At 42.7% G+C, this 22781-nt stretch overlaps 1 protein-coding gene across 2 annotated transcripts in view; it reads right to left on the bottom strand.

The window, feature by feature from the left end:
• LOC135221697 (protein argonaute-3-like) overlaps window positions 1-22781 on the bottom strand; it is a 699537-nt gene that overhangs the window by 592396 nt on the left and 84360 nt on the right. For both annotated transcript variants that reach the window (XM_064259435.1, XM_064259437.1), the window contains one exon: window positions 16761-16907. In XM_064259435.1, the coding sequence (XP_064115505.1) occupies window positions 16761-16907 (147 nt within the window). The remainder of the gene's footprint in view (window positions 1-16760; window positions 16908-22781) is intronic.

Here is a 22781-nt window from a genome sequence, read left to right as displayed (position 1 = left end):
GATGGTCCCACCAGCATTTGGACAAAAGGCTGACTTCCCGTAAGAGGAAAGACAAGGCACATCTGCCTTGAAGCTGTCCTCTGAGAGAAGCCTCTCGCTCGGAGGAGACACTTGATAGCCTCCAACCATGAAGAGACAGGGATTCTACTGTCTGGTGGAACCTTACTACATGTGGCACACAGGAGATGCCTCCAAGGGGGAATTTCCCTCGGAACCTCCAACAACAACGACAGCAGATCTGCGAACACATCAACCTGTTCAGGACTTGACAGATCAAATAAAATGGAGGGAAGGCAACACCTCCAAGTTACCCAGGGATGTTAGAATGCAGCCTCCACTTACCTAGATGATCTGGAACCACCGAACAGAATATCTCCAGTTTCCTGTTGAACTGGGTCGCAAAAAGGTCCAGCATGGGTCTCCCCTAAACCTGGAAGAGCTTGTCTGCTACTGCCTGATGAAGGGAACATTCTGTAACTAGGATCTGATCCCAACGACTGAGCTTTTCTGTGACCACATTCCATTTGCCTGGGATATACCTGGCTAAGAGCTCTACCAAATTGCTGACTGCCCACTGGTGAACCTCGACGGTCAAGGCATGAAGTTGACGTGAAACCAGGGCCCCCCTGCTTGTTCACATAAACGACCACCGTGGTGCTGTTCAACATGAGAACGACAGGATGACCCTCCACTTTCTCCCGAAATTCCTTCAACTCCAAGACGTTGACATGCTGCTACTTGTCCTTCAAACTCCAAATGCCTGAGGCAATGAGGCCACCTAAATGAGGCCCCCAACCTGCGAGGGAGGCGTCTGAAAATAAAAGGAAGTCCGGCGGGAAAGAATGCAGAGAACACCCTTCGAGAGATTTTGGTCATCCAACCACCAACGATGGTCTTCTCTCCTGCTAGAGACAGAGGAACCCTATAGGGGGGCCCGGGGGGGGGGAGGGGGGGGTTTTTTTTTTTTTTTTTCCCCCCCACCCCAGAGACAAAGGAACCCTTCACTCAGTCTCCATTGCAGAGATGAAGATGAAGTCGTCCATGAGGGACCAACTTCTCCAGAGAATACAAAATCCCCTAAGAACCTACCACTGATGAGCTGACTGATGTGGTTCCGACAGGAAGACGCACGCCACCACTCACAACTTCTCCAACCTCTGATCTGACGGGAAAACCCTTGAAACCGCCGTATCGATGACCATGCCCAGGTAAAAGCTCCTTTGACTGGGTACGAGGTTTGACTTCTCTTGGTTGACCGATGTTTCAGACAAACCCAAAGCAGACGATCTCTGTCCTGCAGCAGCTTCTCCCTGGAACCTGCCAAAAATAACCAATCGTCGAGATACTTCAGCAAAAGAATTCCCTGAGCATGGGCCCAACTTGACACGAGAGAGAAGACACTTGTGAACACCTGAGGGGCTGTGGTCAGCCCAAAGCACAGGACTTTGAACTCGAAGACCTTGTCTCCCAGAGAGAAGCGAAGGAACTTCCTGGACGACGGATGAATAGGGATCTGGATATATGCATCCTTCAAATCTATCGACAGCTGCCAACACCGAACACGGGGTCTCCATCTTGAATCTCGTTTTCCTGATGAAATGATTCAAGGTGGATAAGTAGATTACAGGTCTCCAACCTCCTGATGCCTTGGGCACCAAGATGTGACTGTAAAACCCTGGAGACGGATGCACCACTTCCTCTATCGCATCCGTGTCCAGCATCTTCTGCACTTCCTCCCGCAGAGCCAAGAACTTCAGAGAATCTGGGGGATACACCCTCCTGAGCAGAGGCTTGTCTGAGAGTGGGGGAGAGAAGTCAAATGGCAGTAGGTACCCCCACCCGAAGGAGATCTACTACCTTCTCCACCCCATAACTCTGCCACTTGGCCTACTGGCCCGCCAGGCACCCCTCCACCCATGGCACAGGAGAGGGAGAGGCTCCTAACCTACCGATGACCCACTTTACCTCTGCCCCTTGGGCCCCTTCTCAACTTAAAAGAGCAGGAGCAAAAGGGGCGTTGGTCCTCTGACCTAGGCTGTGACGAATGGGGAAGCCCTGCTGAAACCGTACTCCTTGACGGCTTACCAGGTGATGCTCTTCGTGACTGCTGCTGGGCTGGGGGAGGAGGAGGAGACAGACATCTCAGAAGACGAGACTCTGACACTGACACAGCCTGGTGCACTAATGTGTCCTTCGTGTCAGCCCGGCGGTGGTCTATCGCATCATCCAGCTCAGTCCAAGGGAACAGAAATTGAGATTCCAAAAGATCCCCATTCCTTAATGCCAGCAAGGACTCAGGGTCAACCAATCTCTCCATCCTGGACCAAGCCGCATCTCTTCTAATCAGGAGAATATTAGCCCATAAATTTATGCCGAGGTGTGCAAGATATGAGATAGCTTTGCCCCCACACTGCAACAAACTGGCAAGAGAAGAAGCACTCACCAACCCCTCTGGGGACCTGTCAGAAGTTATCTTGGCAATGACCATAGACCAGAAGTCCAACCAAGAAACCATCTGCAACATGGAGGCTGCCGTAGACTCCAAAGCTGAGGCATCCTGCAGAGACAAAGACAGAGCAACTAACCTCACCTGCTCCAAAGTCAATCCCACCTTCAGACGAATGACATCCAGATTAAGATGATGTGACATCAAGTAGACAGAGTTTGTAGCATAGTACTTCCTATGCCTCATGAGAGGTGGGAAAGCAATCTGGCAGAGCCCCTTGAACAAAGCAACCAGTCCTGATCTGAAACAGAGGTGTTTACCTTATGTGAGACCAACTGGACATGGCCCGATAAGGGAAGTTGAAACAATAACTTGGAACCTTGCGTAGCTCCCAGCAAGGCTTCCAAGCAGGAAGGAGCGAAAGACAACCGAGTCTGAGTTCTACTCTCCAAATTGTTGAACCCACGAATGGGATCGACAAATTTAGTAAAGAAGATACAAAAGCTCTTGCGTGTCTCCCTCCTCCTGCTCCGGCAACGGAGACTGACGACAAGAAGAATGTGCAGGCTTATCCAATGTGCCTTCTTCGTGCAAACCAACAGAAGAGCCAGCAGTCAAACAGCCCGAAACACCAACCAACCTGTCTGGGCTGGATCCAGCACCAACTCCTGTGACAAACCAACCACAACACTAGGAACATCACTACGCACACTCCTAATAAATGACTCGCTTTGTAGCCACGTACGTGGACGTGCGGGGCAGACATACGTACGTGTGTGGGAGAATTGTCTAGAACACTCGAAATAGAACAAGAATCCCTCGAGTCGAACCCCAGGAAGTACCAAGTGGAGGGGCAGGAAAACACTCCTGCTGCACAATCTCCATGCTCACAACTTTTGACCTCATGACAGGCGCCTTGAGATCCTTACAGCAACGAATAGGCCCTGGTGTTGGAGGAGCAGAAGAATTTGCAACACGTGCACAAACGTGGGAGGTTGCAACACACTTGGGACTTGATGCAGATGACGAAACAGCCACCGCATCTCACAAAGGGGAAGAAACACTAATACTCTCAGTAACACCAACACTCACAGACGAAGAAAGGGCAAAGTCCCTAGCCTTCCAACGCTTGATAAGCCGACGCGGCGGAGATGGGGAAGGAAGGAGAGGAAGACAGCACTGGCTACTTACACAATCTCTTCGCAGGAGGCAGGGGCGACGCAACATACTTGCTTCAAGTCCTCCCAGCCGACATGGCAGCAAACCTATATTCTAAAACAGAATCCAATCTCTTAAGAACCGCCTGACATAAAGCCTAAGACAGATCAGCAAGAGAAGAGGCCGACGACATGGAAGGGAGAAGCAACAAACTGGATGGCAGAGATGACGCCACTGGTGGAGGGATACAAAATGGCTGACCCCATGACGTCACTAGTGGCGCTGATACCACAGCTTCTCTCTGACTCGAAGAAGCAACAATCGTCACTGGCGGAGCAATACAAAATGGCTGACCTCGGCTACCAATGAAGACGAGGGCAGGAGGAGGGGGAGAGCCTGGACAGCCTGGGGTTGGGGGAGGCAAGCATCCATAAAATGTGTCAGCAAACCCTCCAAGGAGGGTGGACCCCATAGCCCAAGCAACCCCTAGAGTGCCACCATTTTGGACACCTCCGAATCTGAATTTGAAAGAAACTGATGAAAAAGCCTCCTCCTTCTTGGGAATTAAATTAACCCTTAAACGCCTATTGGACATATTTTACGTCGACGAAAATTGTCTGTCGGGTGCTTAATTGACGTAAAATATGTTGACGCTAAAAAGTTTTTTAAATATTTGTGGAAAAATAGTTGTAGGCCTACTTGGCAAAAATATTGAATCACGCGCCTTGGGGGATGCTGGGAGTTCACGGATCAAGCTGTTGTTTTGTTTACAAGCGTTACCCAGGCACGCATGCGCAAATTTCTTTCTTCTTGCACTGAAAAGCATCAGCGACACATCTCGGAAATTGTTTCGTCAGATTCTCGTCATTTTTGCAGTTTTAAAATTAGCCGTTACATAGAGTTTTATATATGAAAATGAGTGCAATTTCATGTAGAAAATACAAAAAAAAAACACACATGGTTGTAGCTTTTATTAGTTTTAAAATATTTTCAAATAAATCACGATAAGTGCCAAAATTTCAACCTTCGGTCAACTTTGACTCGACCAAAATGGTCGAAAAACGCAATTGTAAGCTAAAAACTCTTACATTCTAGTAATATTCAATAATTTACCTTTATTTTGCAACAAATTGGAAGTCTCTAGCACAATATTTCGATTTATGATGAATTTTTGAAAAAACTTTTTCCTTACATTCGCACGGTAACTCTGCCGAAAAAATCAGAAATTCTTTCGTCAGATTGTTTGCACCGTTTTATATTAGCCGTTACATAAAGTTTTATATATGAAAATGTGCACAATTTCATGTAGAATACAACAATAAACAATCCATGGTTTTAGCCTTTACCAGTTTTGAAATATTTTCATATATATATAACGATGTGTCAAAATTTCAACCTTCGGTCAACTTTGACTCAACCAAAATGGTCGAAAAATGCAATTGTAAGGTAAAACTCTTACATTTTAGTAATACTCAATCATTTACCTTCATTTTACAACAAATTGGAAGTATCTAGCACAATATTTTGATTTATGGTGAATTTTTAAAAATAACTTTTTCCTTATACTATATGAAAATGTGTACAATTTCATGTCAAATGCAACAAACAACAATCCATGGTTGTAGCTTTTATAAGTTTTGAAATATTTTCATATAAAAATGATAAATAGAAAAAATTCTACCTTTGGTCAACTTTAACTCGACCAAAATGATAGAAAACTGCAATTGTAAGCTACAACACTTACAGTGTAGTAATATTCAATCAATTACCTCCATTTTGCGACAAACGGGAAGTCTCTAGCACAATATTTCAATTTATGGTGAATTTTTGAAAACAACTTTTTTTACGTCCGCATGTTACGAATCATGCATCATATTTTGATAATATTTTCTCTGTGTTGCTTTGATAGTTTTACAATTTGTTATATACCAAAATCATTGCAATTTAGTGTAAAATACAACGAAAAAAATTAACTCATTGGCTTTAACCATTTTGCTCACAGCGTGATTTGTATACAATATATGAAATTTTTTTTGCGCTGTCATATATTCCAACATTTATATATGATAATGATATTTTTTTCATTTCTGATGGTTGCATACTAAACTGCAGGCAATGGCAAAAAAAGGAGCCAAAAATGAACTCTTAATCTTGAAAACTAAGCGTGCTGTGATTTTTTGAAAAAAAAAAAAAATTTCCGCTTCGGCGCTAACTCCCGAACACCACCGGCATACGGGAGACACTTTCAGAAATACCCGCTTGGCGTTTAAGGGTTAACTCCCGAGGAAGAGGGGGTGACATTACATAATAATTCAGCCTGAGGGCCTCCTGATACTTCCAATGATGAATCAATGGAAAAAAAGAAATGTAACAAGGGCACAACACTAGCATAGTGTGTGACAGTGGCAGGAGACGAAGCATTGGGAAGAGGAGAAGAAAATCCCTCCCACGTAGGAAGAGTAGAAACTGCAATGCTCCCTCTTACTATAAAATAACTTCCACTGCTCTCTAAGCCACGCAATGCATTCTGTGCAGGGATTTGTTATTACACAGAAGTTAGAATGACACCTACTACAAGTTCTGTGGGGATCTGTCGCTGAAGAAGCCAAAAAACAAGAACACGGGAAACACGGAGTACCCGGGGCACACATGTTGAGGCCGAGAAGGAGTAGCAGCAGAAGCCATAATAAAAGCACACACACACACAGAAACACAAGGTAAAACGGGCAATGAACAGGGTAAAGGCCGAGAGAGGTCAACCACAACTCTCGCCCAGGTGGTTAAGAAAAAGACATCCTGGGTTGGGAAAGACTGAATACTGTGGCGTGGGTGCATGGTCCTTGACCACTTTTCACCTGATATATGGACGCATTGCCAGATCTCACAAGATTTCTTGCTTTCATCTGCGATTTAACCGGATCCAGCTAGGCACTAGAAATTATCCTATCCTATTGTTAAGATCTCGGGTTTGTTCGCATATGAACAAAGACCTTTTAGGTTGGTACTCACTCTTAGTTCTTCTTATGATGTGAAGCAAAGCATGCAGCACATAACTTTCAACCTAAAATAAATAAGGTAACAACATTTTGCAACTAATTCACTGATATGCAATGCATTTACACAACTTACAGCTCATATTATCTCCATTTTCTCTATATTACTTTTTTATCCAACATCAGCATGTAATAATTTTAAAAAATACTCCATTTTCTCTATATTACATTTTATCCAGCATCAGCATATAATAACAAAAAATCACTTGAAACCAAGACGCCAACTATGATATCTCAACTTTCATTCTAAATAAAATTAGCTTTTGCTACGAATTTACTTATACACTATACATATTCTTCCATTACTGGTAATTCCTATTACCACTTACAACTTATATTATCATTCTATTATGTCTTTATCTCATATTAACCTGTAATAATTACAAAAATAACGAAAAAGATAATAATTATCGAGAGCCGGTCACAGAACACTCAAAACCAATGGCAAGACTGAAGTTTTCATGTGAATTCTTGCTTTTTTCCATGTCATAAACCTTTTAACCAATTAAGTAACAGGATTATGATGATGTCATTGTGATGTAATAACATTTATAAAGTCAATGACACTGAAGTATTCGTACGTCATCAGATAGCAAAGTACTGGCGTAGGAAACCTGTCTCTGAAAGTATTGGTGGACGGTTCAAATCAGTCCACTAAAGTGGCTCTGCGTCAGAAGTAAAAAAGCCATAAAAGTGGCTCTTCGTCTTTTGGGGATTAAATAGCTACTGATACAGGGGTATACTCACGTACAACTGATATACCTTTGTGCTTGTGCTCCCCACCATCCAAGGCCAGGCTTGAAAATCAAGGTAAGAAACTACCAGGTTGCTCATATGTTTGGCTCAGGAAAAGACTGTACCTACTAAAACTACCAGACTAAGTACTGTAGATTCAAATGAAATTTTGAGGTCTTCAAGGAAATGTGCAGCAAAAACAGAATTACACCTCCATAGTGTCATGTTAATTATATTCTCCAGAAACCAATCTCTCAAAATGTAATAACAAAGGGATTTTGACAAAGGAAAAATCTATTTCTGGGTGAAGACTTGTGTCGCCCAGTGAAATGTACCTATAGCACTCATTTCTAGGTATAAATAAATGCTAAATATACCAGAGAAAATAGCCATATGGAATGCTAAGTTATTACCTCTGGATCGATCACCCTCATAGGGTGTCATTATAGCAACTGGGGCGAGTGGAAGCCACTATCATAGATACTTTATCCAATATCTTTCTCCTCTCTCAAAATCCCCTGCCACAGAGGTGCCGTTACAACGACCACCTTCCGCTCGTCACCTCTACCTCTGCCAAGAAACGTCATTCCTGAATACGCACCCAAGCTTGGGCCAGCTAATGGGTGGGGAAAGGAAAAAAAGAGGGATGGGTTCACTGGGCGACACAGGTCTTCACCCAGAAATAGATTTTTCCTTTGTCAAAATCCCTTTTCTGGGATTGACCTGTGTCGCCCAGTGAAATAGTAACAGAGAATTGGCCATAACAAGCTTGGTAAACTGAGAGCAAAACAAAACTTTTATAGAAGGAAAAAAATAAACTTTTCTTAACAATCATTGTTTTAATGATTCAAGTTAGGGGATACAAAATATAAGAAAATAACATATAACCATATATGACCAAGTTCATACCATCACAAGGAAAATCAGCACAGGTAATGAATATAATAATACATGAAATAATGAATTATGTACAAGCACAGGAGTGGGTTAATAAGCAATCCAGTCCGTGACAAAAGGCAAAAAGGGTGGGAATACAAGCGAGGCAGGTAGGTGAGAAGGAGTACCAAAAGGTAATTAAAGGTAAAATCAATGATAATTAACAATATATAACATTACAAAATACATCATTAGGCTGTATCAGGGGAGACAATGTTCCCAGCAGCCACTGCAGAATATTTAAGGGCCTCTAGAGACTTTAGATAGTGGAGTTTAAATACTGCCGGAGACTTCCATCCCGAATACTTTTTGAGATCATCAAAGTTCATGTGATGAAAATAATTAACTGAGGTAGCCACTGCTCGGATATCATGAACCTGAGGAACTGAATCCGGATTAGCTTGTTTAATAAAATAAAGAATTTGTTGTCAGATGGCCTTCAAGGAAATGGTTCCACCATTCTCTCTAATAAAAAGAGGACCTGAAGACTTGTTAGTATCTGAAGCTAACTTGAGTACGTCATTTAAAAACCAGGAGACCGTATGAGGCCGGTTTACTGGTCTCAGACGAGAACATGCTCTAGGGATAGATGAAAAGTATGAATCTGTTAAGTCAATATTAAAGCCATACTGAAATATTTTCCTTAAGGCATTTTTAGTCGTAGTAATGGTAATAGCAGCTAGGCCTTTTTCGAACAGAGTTCTAAAAAATGAAACTGCCAGATTCGTGGTCATCGTCTGAACATCTGATTCTTTTAGAAAGATGGCTAACTTCCTAACTGCCAAATCATACTGCCGGAGTGTCGATTCTCTTTTGTCTGATTCCACGAATAGTGTGTTTAGTGGATCAATATTAGCACCTTTCTGTGCCGCAAACTTCATGAAGTCCATAAAGTTAGGGCATTCAGAATTCTTGAGGAAGCTGACACAGTCCGAGTTTGTACTATTTGAGTCAGTTTTGGGTTGGGGATCCCTTTGGGATGGAGTTTCAACTCTAGTAAAAGAGGAAACCAATTGCTCTTTGGCCAGTTAGGTGCTACCAGAGCTATCCGCCATTTGAAAGATCTGAGTTTGTGTATAACTTTCATCAAAAGGTTTATTGGCGGAAATAGGTCAATCTTCTGCCAATAGTTCCAGTCTATGGACAACGCATCTGTGGCGTGAGCCAGGGGATCCAAATTGGGAGCCACATAACATGGAAGTTTGTGGTTGGACTCCATGGCGAACAAGTCTACCTGAAGGCCCGGTATTTGTAGGCAAATCCAATTGAATGACTTTGTGTCTAAGGACCACTCTGATTCCAGCAGAGTTGTCCTGGACAGTGAATCCGCAATGACATTCCGTACTCCTGGCAGGTGAGTAGCTGACAGGTGCCAATGATGTCTCATTGCCAGCGAGAAGATTGCTATCATCACATGATTTATGTGGCTCGACTTGGAGCCTCCTCTGTTTAGGCAGTGAACTATCACTGCACTGTCCAGGACTAGTCTGATATGAATATTCCTGGCTGGAGCTAGCTGTTTCAGGGTCATGAAAATGGCCATTGCTTCTAAGATGTTGATATGGAATTGGCGGAATACTGCCAACCATGTTCCTTGAACCTTCTTGTACTGAGAATAGCACCCCCATCCCCTCAGAGAGGTGTCCGTGCGGACTACTAGAGACGGCGGGGGAAATTGGAGTGGTACTGACTTGGAAAGACTCTTGACTGTCGTCCATGGACGAAGTCTTTTCCTTAGTATCAGCGGAATCAAGGAGATTTTGTCTCTGAGTCTGCTGTTGGCACTTCTCTGCCATACCCGATTGATGTCCTTCAGTCTGGCTTTCAATAAAAGGTCTGTTATTGAAGCAAACTGAAGAGAACCTAGTACTCTTTCTTGGGTACGACGAGACGCCCGTCTGTTCTTGAGAAATTGTCTTGTAGCTTTCGCTATCTCTTTGCACTTGGTTGGTGGAAGAGATAGTTTGTTTGCGGTTAGATCTCATTGAATTCCTAACCATTGAAAGCGAGACGCCGGAATGAGACGGGACTTTTTCTTGTTTATCTGGAATCCCAGATACTCTAGAAATTTTATTACTTTGGCTGTTGCACTGCGACATTCTTTGTCGTTGAGTGCCCAAATGAGCCAGTCAGTCGTCTAGGTAGGCTACTAGAGTAACCCCCTGAGCTCTTAGTTCCTGAACTACTGTTTCTCCTAGTTTGGTGAATATTCTGGGAGCTATATTGAGCCCGAATGGAATGACTCTGAACAAGTAAGCCTGTCTTCCTAGTTTGAAGCCTAGGTAGGGAGAAAAGTTTCTCGCTATCGGGACGTGATAATAAGCGTCTGTAAGATCGATAGAGGTGGTGACGACCCCACAGGGAAGTAAGGTCCGCACCTGCGAGATGGTTAGCATGCGGAAATTGTCACATTGAATGTATGAGTTGAGACGGGACAAGTCTAGAATCACTCTTCGTTTGTCCGTGTCCTTCTTTGGCACGGTGAACAAACGTCCCTGAAATTTCAGGTGTCTGACTCTATTGCCCTCTCTTGAAGAAGGTCTTTGGCATAGTCTAGGAGGTCTGTCGTTGGAATTTGGTGGAATCTGACTGGTGGAGGAGGCCCTTTTATCCATCTCCACCCCAGGCCTTTTGATACAATACTGTGGGCCCAAGGACTGAAGGTCCAATGGTCCCGGAAGAGGTACAATCTCCCGCCTACCTGGAAAGGCTCATAGATTGGATGAGGTCTTAATTCCTCTGCCTCCTCTGGAACCTCTGCCTCTGGAGGGAGTTCTGGAGCCAGGTCTGTACCAGTAAGCACCTCTTGCTCTGCTTCCTCTTGCATTTCGGTCATAGCCTCGAAACGCCCCTTGTGTTTCAAACGAAGCGTTGAAGGCTGGGGACGTCACGAAAGCAGCTGAACTCGAGGACTGTTGAGTTGGTTAACTCTGAAGCAACACCAATTGTTGCTGTGTTTGTGCCTTAGAGGTCGAAGGTTGACCAATTTGGGAGACGGGGACTGCCTGAATCACCGTCTGTGTCTGAGGAGCCTGGAAAGACTGATACTTCCTGACCCTCTTCCTACCTTTTGGCTGCTGTCCGGAGGTCTCATAAAACTTCCTTTTTGAAGGAACACCCCAGCGGACACGAAGGTTCTGATTAGCCCTAGCAGCCTTACTGATGATGCTATTAACTACGTCTTCAGGAAAAAGGTTAGGACCCCAGATTGCTGCTTTGATGAGCTTATTAGGCTCATGTCTAATGGAAGCATTGGCAAGGACATGCTTCCTGCAGTTCCGCCTAGCAACCACAAAGTCATAAAGATCACTCTGAAAGGTCTGTAAGAGTGACTTTGTAAGAATCCGGAATAGGGGTTCCTCAGAGTAGACAGACGCCGTCAACTCCGATGTAGTAACAGAGTTGATCAACCTACTCAGGTCTGCACCTGGCTTCAAACTCTGCCTTTACCATGGCCTCCAGGATTCTGGGTAATTTCTCACTAAATTGAGTGGAAGCACACTCCGGATCAAGTTTGCCCACTGTGAACGTTTCTGGAGCACCCACCCAGCACTCCAGATCTCCGGGAAAGAGCAGAGAGGTAGGTTCTGTCTCTCGAAGCTGAGGCATTGGTTTCTCTTCCATTCCAGCCCGCAGAGTTAACTCTGCAATCTTAGATGTGCAAGGGGTTGGGATGTTATCCCTCACCACGAACATGGTGTAGCAGCCCTTGTGCAGCGTCAGTCTAGTGTTGACGCACTCCCATTCTGAAAGGGTGCGGACCCATGCCGACTGTGCCTGGTCCCTAGGATAAATTACTGTTTCCTTTGGGACCCTGTCTACCCTGACTAATGCTTCCTCAGCTAACCGAGCGAAGCCTGGGAAGGGAAATTGGAGGTCCGCTAGGAAGAACTCGTAGTCTTCCACGGGACGGGTTCCACAGCCTTCAATTGTCGGCATGCCATCCGAAAAGGGGGCATGTAGAGCCAACCGCCATGGGTTGCTGTTCTCAAAAGGCGGAAGTTTAGAGGTGTCCGGCACAATGAAGGACTGCTATGTGCCTCCGGACTGCGTAAGTCCGGCTAGCAAGCTCTCCTGGACCTGTAGCCTCTGAGCCAGAGACAGGATGGACTGACCCGATGTCTCCAAGCTCGAAGTGAGCTGAGAAGACATTGACTGTAACCTTGAGTCCACCATACTGCCCATCTTCTCCATAAAAAGATTAGCGAAGGCATCAGGATCAAAGCCGGACTCCGTAGATCTGGCTTTAGATACCTTAGCTCTCGACCCCTTACGCGAGGGAGTAGCTTTAGCTGAGGAAGTCATAGGTGTAGGAGCCATTGACAACCTGGCGGAACTCCCTGGAATAGGACTGTTAGTCCTAGGCAGAGTCTTCTTCTTCAAAGGCTTTTACCTTGGGGATCACAGGACTATACCTGTCCTCTAGGTTCCTGGACTTTGAGAAGCCCTGGAAAGAAGAGGAAGAAGACGGAGTAGGACAGAATGAAAAAGATTTCTTTTTTACAGATCTAGAACTACAGCTACCTGCCTCACTCACTTCCCTACCTTCTTCCTGCGCGTCGACGGTCATTGGTTCAAGATGGATATTGATGGCCGCCACCTCCTCGCGCAAGATGTCTTGGTCTTCCGGAGGGGCCTGGGCCTCCAACCGAATCTTTGCAATGATAGGGGCCGCCACTACCCTATCCACTGCCGAAGAAGTCCTTGCGTTTGGATACAGTATTGAACAAAGCTCCTCCGACAGTACGTAGGGGCATCTGGCAGCGACATTCCTGCCAAAACCTCCAACCCAGGTCCTTAGGGTCGTCAACGAGGAGGTTTTGAGCGCCAGAGGAGTCTGTAAGAGAGGACGAAATCAGATCCTCTAGTGGCAGAACGTGTCCTATTTTCAAATATATAAATGTAAGGTTATGTCGTACAAAAATAGAGAACATTACCAAGATGGGAATGATACCTACCGACTCATCAGTCACATACTCAAACAATGAGTAGCAAACTTCACAGCCGTCCAGGTGCCATACCTAAAGGTTCTCAATCTGGACAGCACAACCAGCATGAGATCGACAGACCTCATGACCACACAGTTGTTGGAGGACGGCTGTGCATCCTAACTCCTGACAGCGTACCATCTGTAAGTTAGAATTGATACATGAATATCTTTAAATAATTCCGCCGGAGTTAAATCCGGCAGTATGTTTACATTTAGGCTAGTTCTACTAAAACTCACTAAAGGTAAACATCAACTATTATAATTTTACATAAGGTAAAAGCTCTGATTCCGACTGCTCCGGAATCCATAATCTCATTATCGCAATAGTTATGACCGGCGGAGTTGGCCTGATACGAACAGAACAGGGAAACCAGGTAAAACCTAGGTCTGAAACTGATCATACCAGAGTAGGATAGCAATTCCAAGTCAATTGGAAACGCATTGCCTAAGCCTAGTCCGCTTCCAGCGGAGTGGGGAACAGTGATAACTACAGAGAATACGGAATACTGAGCGGCGGAAACAGTGGTATGTAGTGCTCCGGCGTATAAAATACTGGCGGAAGTGATGGTAGACCATACCTCACCAGAATAAACAGAGGCTCGTAGATATATCAACAGAGATTACGTAATCTACTAATCCTTAATCTCCTCTGACTAATCCCCCGAAATGGTACTAGACGGTCCAGCTGCTGTTCATTGGTAGGATTACTGGGTCAGCGAGCCAACTAAGTACCGCTGGAACGAGTCCGGAACGGAAGGGAAAAGCTCAGAGGAGAAAGGAAGACTAGTAATCGCATGGCAACAGCAACCGGTCAGGTGATTACCATCCTTCGAGAAGCTGTGAAGTAACCTACAACTAAAGGGATAGAAGGCAGCATACCAAATGACACCCTAAAGGAGGAAACGGCCAAGGCTATACTACAAAATTTTATTGATAAAGCAGTATTGGAAGCACCGCCAAAAAAGGGAGCAAGCCCATCTGCGAGCCTACCCTAACCTTCCACAATCGGATACACCGATCTGGTCAGGTAGGCTAGGACAGCGCATACTAGTACGTTACAAAAGAGGACACTCTAGAGCCTAACCTAACACTCCAAAATCGAACGTATTGACCTGGTCAGGTTGGACAGGTCTAGCACCTACATTTACGTAAACAGAGAGGAACTCTCTAGTGATGGAACACCCTCCAAAACCAAATATTGGTCTGGTCAGGTAGCCAGGACTAGTACCAACTATGGGTAGTGATTAGCACTCTCAACCACCTAGCCTACCCTCCAAAATCACATCGATCTGGTCAGGTAGGCTAGGGTTGGTAAATCGTATGGGACTTCCAAACTAATCTCATCATAAAAAATTAGTACACCAATATAATATTAAAACAAGATAATACAAAAATTTACCACATACACAACTTGCATGAGCATATCGGATGGAAGAGGGCTTTCCTTTACCTCCAAAATAAAAACTGGCGAAGTGCTAGGCTAGCTAGCCTAGTTCGCTTCCAACACACTACTCACGCATTAAATGAAATAAAACCACACTTCCGTGAGGGAACCAAATCGCTCATGAAGGACGATGTAACGAGGGAAACCCTCTAATAAGGCCAAAAATGTAAAAGTTGAACCGTAATACATAAGCCTATCGATACCCAACAGGAGCGAAAAGGTAAAATTTCATGACAACAGTAGCGCTTACTGTGATGTGCAATAATGGTGAATTTAAGATAATCATCGTAAAAATAAAAAGTAAAAATTATATTTGATCAGACTGAGAAACGCAGTACTAATGTAAACATGCTGGTTCCCTGGATGAGGGTTCCTTCTACATACGTAACATGTAAACATTTCAACTAACAACTCTTAAACAAGGACAAACCATTGTCTAACTGCGTTCAGTCAATAAAATTATACTCAACTTAAATGAAGATGCTTCTTGACGATCAGAAGACATATTAATCACAAGAATTAATCCAAAATAACTTAAAGGCTCTCAGTGAAAAATCAAGCTGTTCGCGTAGCGAGTGCTATGAAGGAATGACATTTCTTGGCAGAGGTAGCGGTGATGAACGGAAGGTGGTCATTGTAACGGCACCTCTATGGCAGGGGATTTTGAGAGAGGAGAAAGATATTGGGTAAAGTATCTGTGATAGTGGCTTCAACTTGCCCCTGTTGCTATAACGACACCCTATGAGGGTGATCGATCCAGAGGTAATAACTCTAGCATTCCATATGGCTTTTTTTCTCTGGTATATTTAGCCTTTATTTATACCTAAAAATGAGTGCTATAGGTACATTTCACTGGGCGACACGGGTCAATCCCAGAAATAGCTGTTACGTTCTGTTGCGCAAACCATGGCCTAACGTGTTGATGGCTAACAGCCTCACCTTTTATAATGGCATCTGGATATGACCCTTGTCCCTGCCACTCCTACACACTGTGTGTGTGTCTGTGTGTGTGATTTTGCAATTTAAATGTGATGCAACCAACTATCAATTAAGCCTTAAATAAAAGCAGCAAAACTTACATTAATTAAGGATGACTAACACAATGTTATTTAACTCTGAACTTATCTAGTTGTAATTTAGGTGTAATGTTTTGTATAAAAAGGCAAGGTTAGGGTAATTAGTAGTGGTCAAGAATGGAATACCTAATCCATTTTCTGTTATTTCTTATGGAAAAAAATAAATTCCCATTTCCACTGAATCATATCTCAATACTTCTGGAATGGATTAGCACCGAGGTCTGTGGTTCTACTGTACATTAAAAGCCTATATCAATAATTACTTTGATGTGCAAACAATGGCCTGTGTTGATGATTAATAGCCTCACCTTTTATAATGGAATCTGGATATGACCCCTGCCCCTGCCATGCCTAAACACACATCGTGATTTTATAGTTTAAATGTGATGCAACCAACAATAAATTATGCCCAAAACAAAAGCTGCAAAACTTACATTGATTGAGTGATTATATGGAAAAATTGCATTGATCTCTTGCATGTGTTTACAAGAGTGACACACCACAAAATGAACAGATCTAGAACAACCAAAACACTGTGCAATGTCCCAGAAAATCTTAAATCAGTGCTGAATAAGAGAGAACCAAACTACATAAATCAGCGAGTGTCTACCTATACAGTAAGTTTGGACAACACGGAGGGAAATGGGCACCTAGCCTGGCAAGGGTTGTTGCTGTTTTTGTCCCAAGAAGCTGCTAAGCCCAGCAATATACTAAGCACATCTAAAATTATGGGTTTGTATTTAAAATTAAATTGTACTTTTATAACTTCATTTTCCTACATGCCAAAAAAAATACATAATATACTACCTATAATACTCTAAGCAGTCTAAAAATCAAATTAAAATACGTAAAACAATATTAACTTTCAACAATAATCTTATTCATTTCCTATTTTAACTAGATTAACCATTGCATACAGTACCTGGAAAACAGTTGCAGGTGCATCCTTTTGAACACCACGCCGTGACGACTGCAAAAATGTCTTTAATTCTGAAAGACTTCTTTTGTTGACAACTTTAAAGATGACGTGATAGTTGAGTGACTTTCTACCACCAGTTGCTAAAGAAACCTGTTCAAATGTTTGCCAGATATTACTGATAATAATAAAAAATAATGTCCGGCTTGTAAAAACCTGAATAGGGCATGAAAGGAATTATAAAATATCCTTTGGCCAATTTTAGTATGTATGTCATAACACAACACACAAATATGTATTTTACATATGCTACCTTAATAATACTAACTGATAATGACAACAGTTTTAAAATATAATTAACCTAATAAAATATAATAAAGGCACTTTTAGCTACTTACTGGTACTGCAAATATGATGTTTTTATAATAAAATAAATTCTTATATATATTTAGCCAGTAGTTACATAGCTAAAAGTTTCTACCTACAGCAGTTTAAAAATTTGAACTTTGTGGCAGGGCTAATTAACTGTTTAAGTGTAGGTAACCAGCCTGCCCCCTTACATGGTACCAGGAGGAACAACTAAGCCGAGAGCTTCAATTCATTTGTGCCCTTTATGCCCAAGCAATGGGAGGAGGGAAGGCTCTGATCATGTAATTACTTGGTAAGTTTATACTTACAAAACTTTATTTTATTATAAAAATGTAATTTTTATATAAAAAAACTTACCAAGTACAGTGGACCCCCAGTATTCATGTTCTCCGGATTCGTGGACTCACATTCGCGGATTTCTCTTGGGAACATTTCCCCGCATTATTCGTGGAAATTTCGCCTATTTACGGTATTTTTCTACAAGAAATACCCACAAATTCCAGTTTTTTTGTTTTATTTTATCAATTTCATCATGAAATGCACTTTTTGTGATAAAACTATTTAAAAATCCAGGTATAAAAATTTTTAGTAATTTTTTCTTGAGTTGTAACTAACAAAATAGGAGGTTTTAAGCATTTTTACAGGGTTCCAACTATTTGCGGGTTCTAACATTCACAGGGGGGGGGGGGGGGGGGGGGGGGGTCTGGTACGCATCCCCCCCCGATTACAGGGGAACCACTGTAATTACATAGCTGATACCACATTGAGGGGAGGTGGGATCTATGGACATACTCTACTCCAAAACATTGAAAACTGATAATGGTTTTGAACCAGAAGTTATCGACATTTAGACCGTGCTTGTATTTTGTTTGTTTGTATGGTGTTTTTACGTTGCATAGAACCAGTGGTTATTCAGCAACAGGACCAACAGCTTTACGTAACTTCCAAACCACGTCAAGAGTGAACTTCTACCACCAGAAATACACATCTCTCACTCCTCAATGGAATGCTTGAGAATCGAACTCGCGGCCAACGAGGTGGCACGCCAACACAATATCAACCAAGCCACTGAGGTGCTCACCCCTACCTGGCAAGGAAGCACTGCAGATAGGTCCTGCCTCTGGTCGGTGCTCCACTTGTCCTGTAGAGTCTGTGGCTGCATAGCACAGAGTCACTCCTAAATAAGTGGGAAACTTTGTGGATTGCAAAGTTAAAAACAGATACCCTTGCCCTGAGCAGAGACCAGATAAAAAATCACACTACTGATACCTACACTGTAAAGAAAACTGGTGGATCCTCCAGGTACCATGTACCCCCAGGATTCCCATAAAAATTCAGCACCTATCACAAGGAAGGGAATATAAAAGGGACAGAAAACACCTATGCTTCCTCTCCCAACACCATGCCAGCCAAGGATAAAAGTCCCAACGCACAGGATTTTTCATACGCAGCCTCCATGTCTGAGATAATCGAGTTTGCCTTTATAAAAAATTGCAGCAGTTTCAGGTATACAATCTGCCCAAGCCCATGGATTGTTCCACAGGGGCTACGGCTCCTAAAAGGCTCATCCATTGCACAGCTGAGCAAGATTGGCGAGACAAAAAATTATGATTGTTTGAAGACAGGAGGCCACTCTTTGGGGAGACAGAGAAGCCCGAAAAGCTTGAGAGTTTAGAGTCATCCCTAAATAGAGAATTTTCTGTATAGGAGTCACCTGAGATTTCTTGTCATTGATTAAAATTCCTAATTTTCTTGTCAAGCGAAGCCTCATTTTTAAGTTCTTCACAAATTTTTCCTTCAATGGAGATTAGAGAGGCCTGTTGTCCAAGTAGACACAAATTCTTGCTCAGAAGATGAAGCCATTTTCCTAGTAGGGCAAGAATCTAAATGAATCCTGTGAAGCCATGGACTTGCTGAAGCATTTGGCTAAGAACTGGAACACTTTGCCCTGAAAGACAAATTTCAAATACTTCCAATCCCCTTGGTGTAGAGGCGACATGACGGAGCAATTCGTTTCCATATGAAACTTCGATTTTAAAACAAAATGATTGAGGGTGCTGACATCCAGTACTGGTTTCCATCAACACTGAAGACTTGGGGACCAGAAAAGTCGGTTGTAAAAACCCTTCAGATTTGATATTCTTTAAAATCTCCACTGCTCTCTTGCAAAGAAGGGATTCTATCTCTAGAGAAAGAGCCAAAAACTTTTCCGAGTCTGCCAAGTATGCTAGCAAAACATGGGAGACTTGGATAAAGGAGGCCTCTGTTTGAAAGGGGAGTAACCTCTTAGCACCTTGATTAACCATGGCTCCAAACCCAAGCAGCTCCATTCCTCCCAAAAGCAGCTTAGTCTGACACCTACCAGAGACGTTGTAATGGGGGAGGTAATATGAAGGAGTAATGATAGTAGTTTATATCTGACAACATCTCCAAGAGTTGTGTGTGTGAGAGAGAGAGAGAGAGAGAGAGAGAGAGAGAGAGAGAGAGAGAGAGAGAGAGAGAGAGAGGGAGAGAGAGAGAGATTGGTGGAAGGATAAAGGGAGTGGTCGAATGGCGGTCGTGAGCGTGTCTGTTGTGGCACTCTGTTGTGTAGCATGTCAGAGACAGTCTGTTACGAAAGTCATGAGGAGTAAGGTGCTCAGTGATTTGTCGGGTTGTAAGTTGTTGTGGGGTTGTGGTTCTTGGTTGGTTGGTTTGTGGTGTGATTAATGGTGGTGGTTGTGTCTCGGCTAGCCTATATCCAGCGGACAGCACAGTCTGGCCCTGAGTATCTGGAGCTGGAGGTGAGTACATATTTGTGTTTTGTGTTTGGTATTTCGTTGAACCAATTGTCCTGCAGGTTAAAAGTAACGTAAAGGGGAAAAGTGTGAGTGTGAGAAATTTTGTTAGCTTGTATGATTAACATAACTGTGTTGAGTTTGCTTGTTTTTTTTTACTTAGCTTTAATTCTGTCACATGGAGAGTTGGCTTGGACTAGCCCAACGTCCAGATACTGAAGCATCCTTACTCCTAATTGATACAGAATGCCCAAAACAGGAGCCATCACCCAAGGAAAGACCCGAGGAGCAGTGGTGAGGCTGAAACAAAGGGACTTGAACTGGAAAACTCCCGAGTCCGTGAAAAAACAAAGGTAAGGTCTGCTCTTCAGATGGATGGGGCTTTCCAGATAAGCATCCTGCAGATCAAATGGAAATCATCCAGTCCCCCTTCCTGACGGATGAAAGAACGACCTGAACCATCTCCAATTGAAACTTGGACTTTAGAATAAACTTGTTCAGGACCAAAAGATCTATGACGGGGCACCAGGCGCCTGAGGCCTTTAGAACCAGAAACACGCATGAGTAAAACCCGGGAGAAGGAGGAGCTCGCTCTATGGCATCCTTCCTAAGAAGGGCAAAAGCTCCTTCTTCAAGGCTTGACCCCTGATGGAGTGAGGGTAATAAGTGCTGATTGATTGATTAATACTATATTAATCTAGCATCGCGACAAGTAAGTAATTGACGCTGAACTATATATAAAAAGACCCTATTCAGTGGACCCCCCCCCACATTTGTGGGGATGAGTACCAGACCCCGCCCCCTGAATAGTTAGAACCCGTGAATAGTTGGAACCCCCATAAAAAGGCTTAAAACCTCTTTTGTTAATTAAAACTCAAGAAAAACCACTAAAAATTTTTAAACCTGGTTTTTATAATAGTGTTATTACAAAACGTGCATTTTATGACGAAATTTATGAAAAAAAAACCAGGAATTTGTGGATACAGGGGGCCCGCGGTTAACGGCGCAATCGCTCAACGGCGAATCGGTTTTACGGCTGTCGTAAAAAATATTCATGAAAAAAATAAGGCATTTTAAGGTATTTTTACGGCACAATTTTCGGTCAACAGCACCGCTAGCGCAGTTATGTCTAATGAGTACATACATCTGTAGAAATACTGTTCAGCCCATAAAGGTTATGCAAATGATATTAAAAAATTGTATTGAGAATTATTACATAGGTATTAGAGCAAAATATATGCCTCTGACGCTGTTCTATGCCGAAAATATCGAGTTAAATGAGTGCAAATTTAGCTATGGATGTGTTGATTTATAAATGTTCCTGCTTTTATGTTCAAAATGTGTATGAAAATGTATTACATATAGATATTTTTTATTTCTGCACAGAAATATGATACAAAGGCAGCTTTTGAAAGTGCCCTTCACGTATCACATATGATGTTTTTCATGTTCGTTCTTGTAAGTCGCCTTCTGCCGCTCTTCCGAAAATATAGTTAAAAAAAGTGTAAATTTAGCGATCAATGTGTCAATTTTATAAATTTTCATGCTTTTATGTTTAAAATGTGTATGCAAATGCATTACGCATAGAGTATTTTTAATTCTGCGCAGAAATATGATACTAAGGCAGTTTTTGAAACTGCCCTTTACATGATCAAATACGATGTTTTTTCATGTTCATTCTTGTAAGCAGCTTCTTGCTGCTCTTCCGAAAATATAGTTAAAAAGAATACAAATTTAGCGATTGATGTGTCGATTTTATAAATGCTCATGCTCTTATGTTTAAAATGTGTATGAAAATATATTACGTATATAGGGTATTTTATTTTTGTACACATAAATTATGGCAGCTTTTGTAACTATCCTCCATGTTGTCAGTGGATGTTTTTTCATGTTCGTTCTTGTCCGCCACTGTTCCGAAAAAGGTATGGTGATATTTCATTAATTATGCATCTTTTCCATAAACCCTTTAAAAAGTTAAACATTGCTTCACTGTATCCTTTAATATTGCATATATTCTCATATTATTGTATTATAAAATACTACGGCAAATTTAAGCTAGTATTCCGCGGAGCGGCTATGTTTTGGTTTCAAATCAGCTGATGGTGAACACGAGTTTGTTTCGCCGTATTTAACGCAATTCTGAGCGAATTTTCTTGCTTCTAGTTGGCATAAACGAACATCTAGATACTTGACTTATATGGGACAAGGTTATTTTTCCTTATAGGACGTCTTTTTAGGTGGAAATATATGAATTGAATATGTCTCATGATTGTGAACTTTTTCTTCCATGCTGAATTATGAGTTCTTCGTGTGACACCGTCATGCATCGTCAATAACTTTTAAGCAATGGACGATATTGAAATGTTCCTTCCAAAATTCACGAAGGGTAAGATTGGTGTTGTCTGTGACATCGAAGCATTTCTTGAACAAATGCTTCGTGTACAGTTTTTTAAAGTTGGAAATTACTTGTTGGTCCCTGGGCTGGAGGAGTGGCGTGGTGTTGGGCGGGAGATAAAAGACCTTGATGAACCTGTACTCATCAAGAATGTCCTCTTCGAGACCAGGAGGGTAACCAGGGGCATTGTCGAGGACCAGGAGACATTTCATAGGCAGGCTTTTCTCGGCCAAATATTTTTTGACTGCTGGACCAAAGCACAGATTAACCCATTCTGTAAAGAAATGCTGCGTAACCCTAGCCTTAGCGCGCCACACACTTGCAGTTTTTCTTTCAAGATTCTTTGACTCTTGAAAGCACGTGGGTTTTCTGAGTGGTACACCAGCAGTAGCTTGACCTTACAGTCACTGCTGGCATTGGCACACAAGGCTAGAGTTAACCGGTCCTTCATGGGTTTATGGCCCGGTAGTCTCTTCTCCTCTGCCG

This window comes from Macrobrachium nipponense, chromosome 3, assembly GCF_015104395.2.
Source record: "Macrobrachium nipponense isolate FS-2020 chromosome 3, ASM1510439v2, whole genome shotgun sequence".
Lineage (NCBI taxonomy): Eukaryota > Metazoa > Arthropoda > Malacostraca > Decapoda > Palaemonidae > Macrobrachium > Macrobrachium nipponense.
This window is presented reverse-complemented; position numbering and strand designations above follow the sequence as displayed.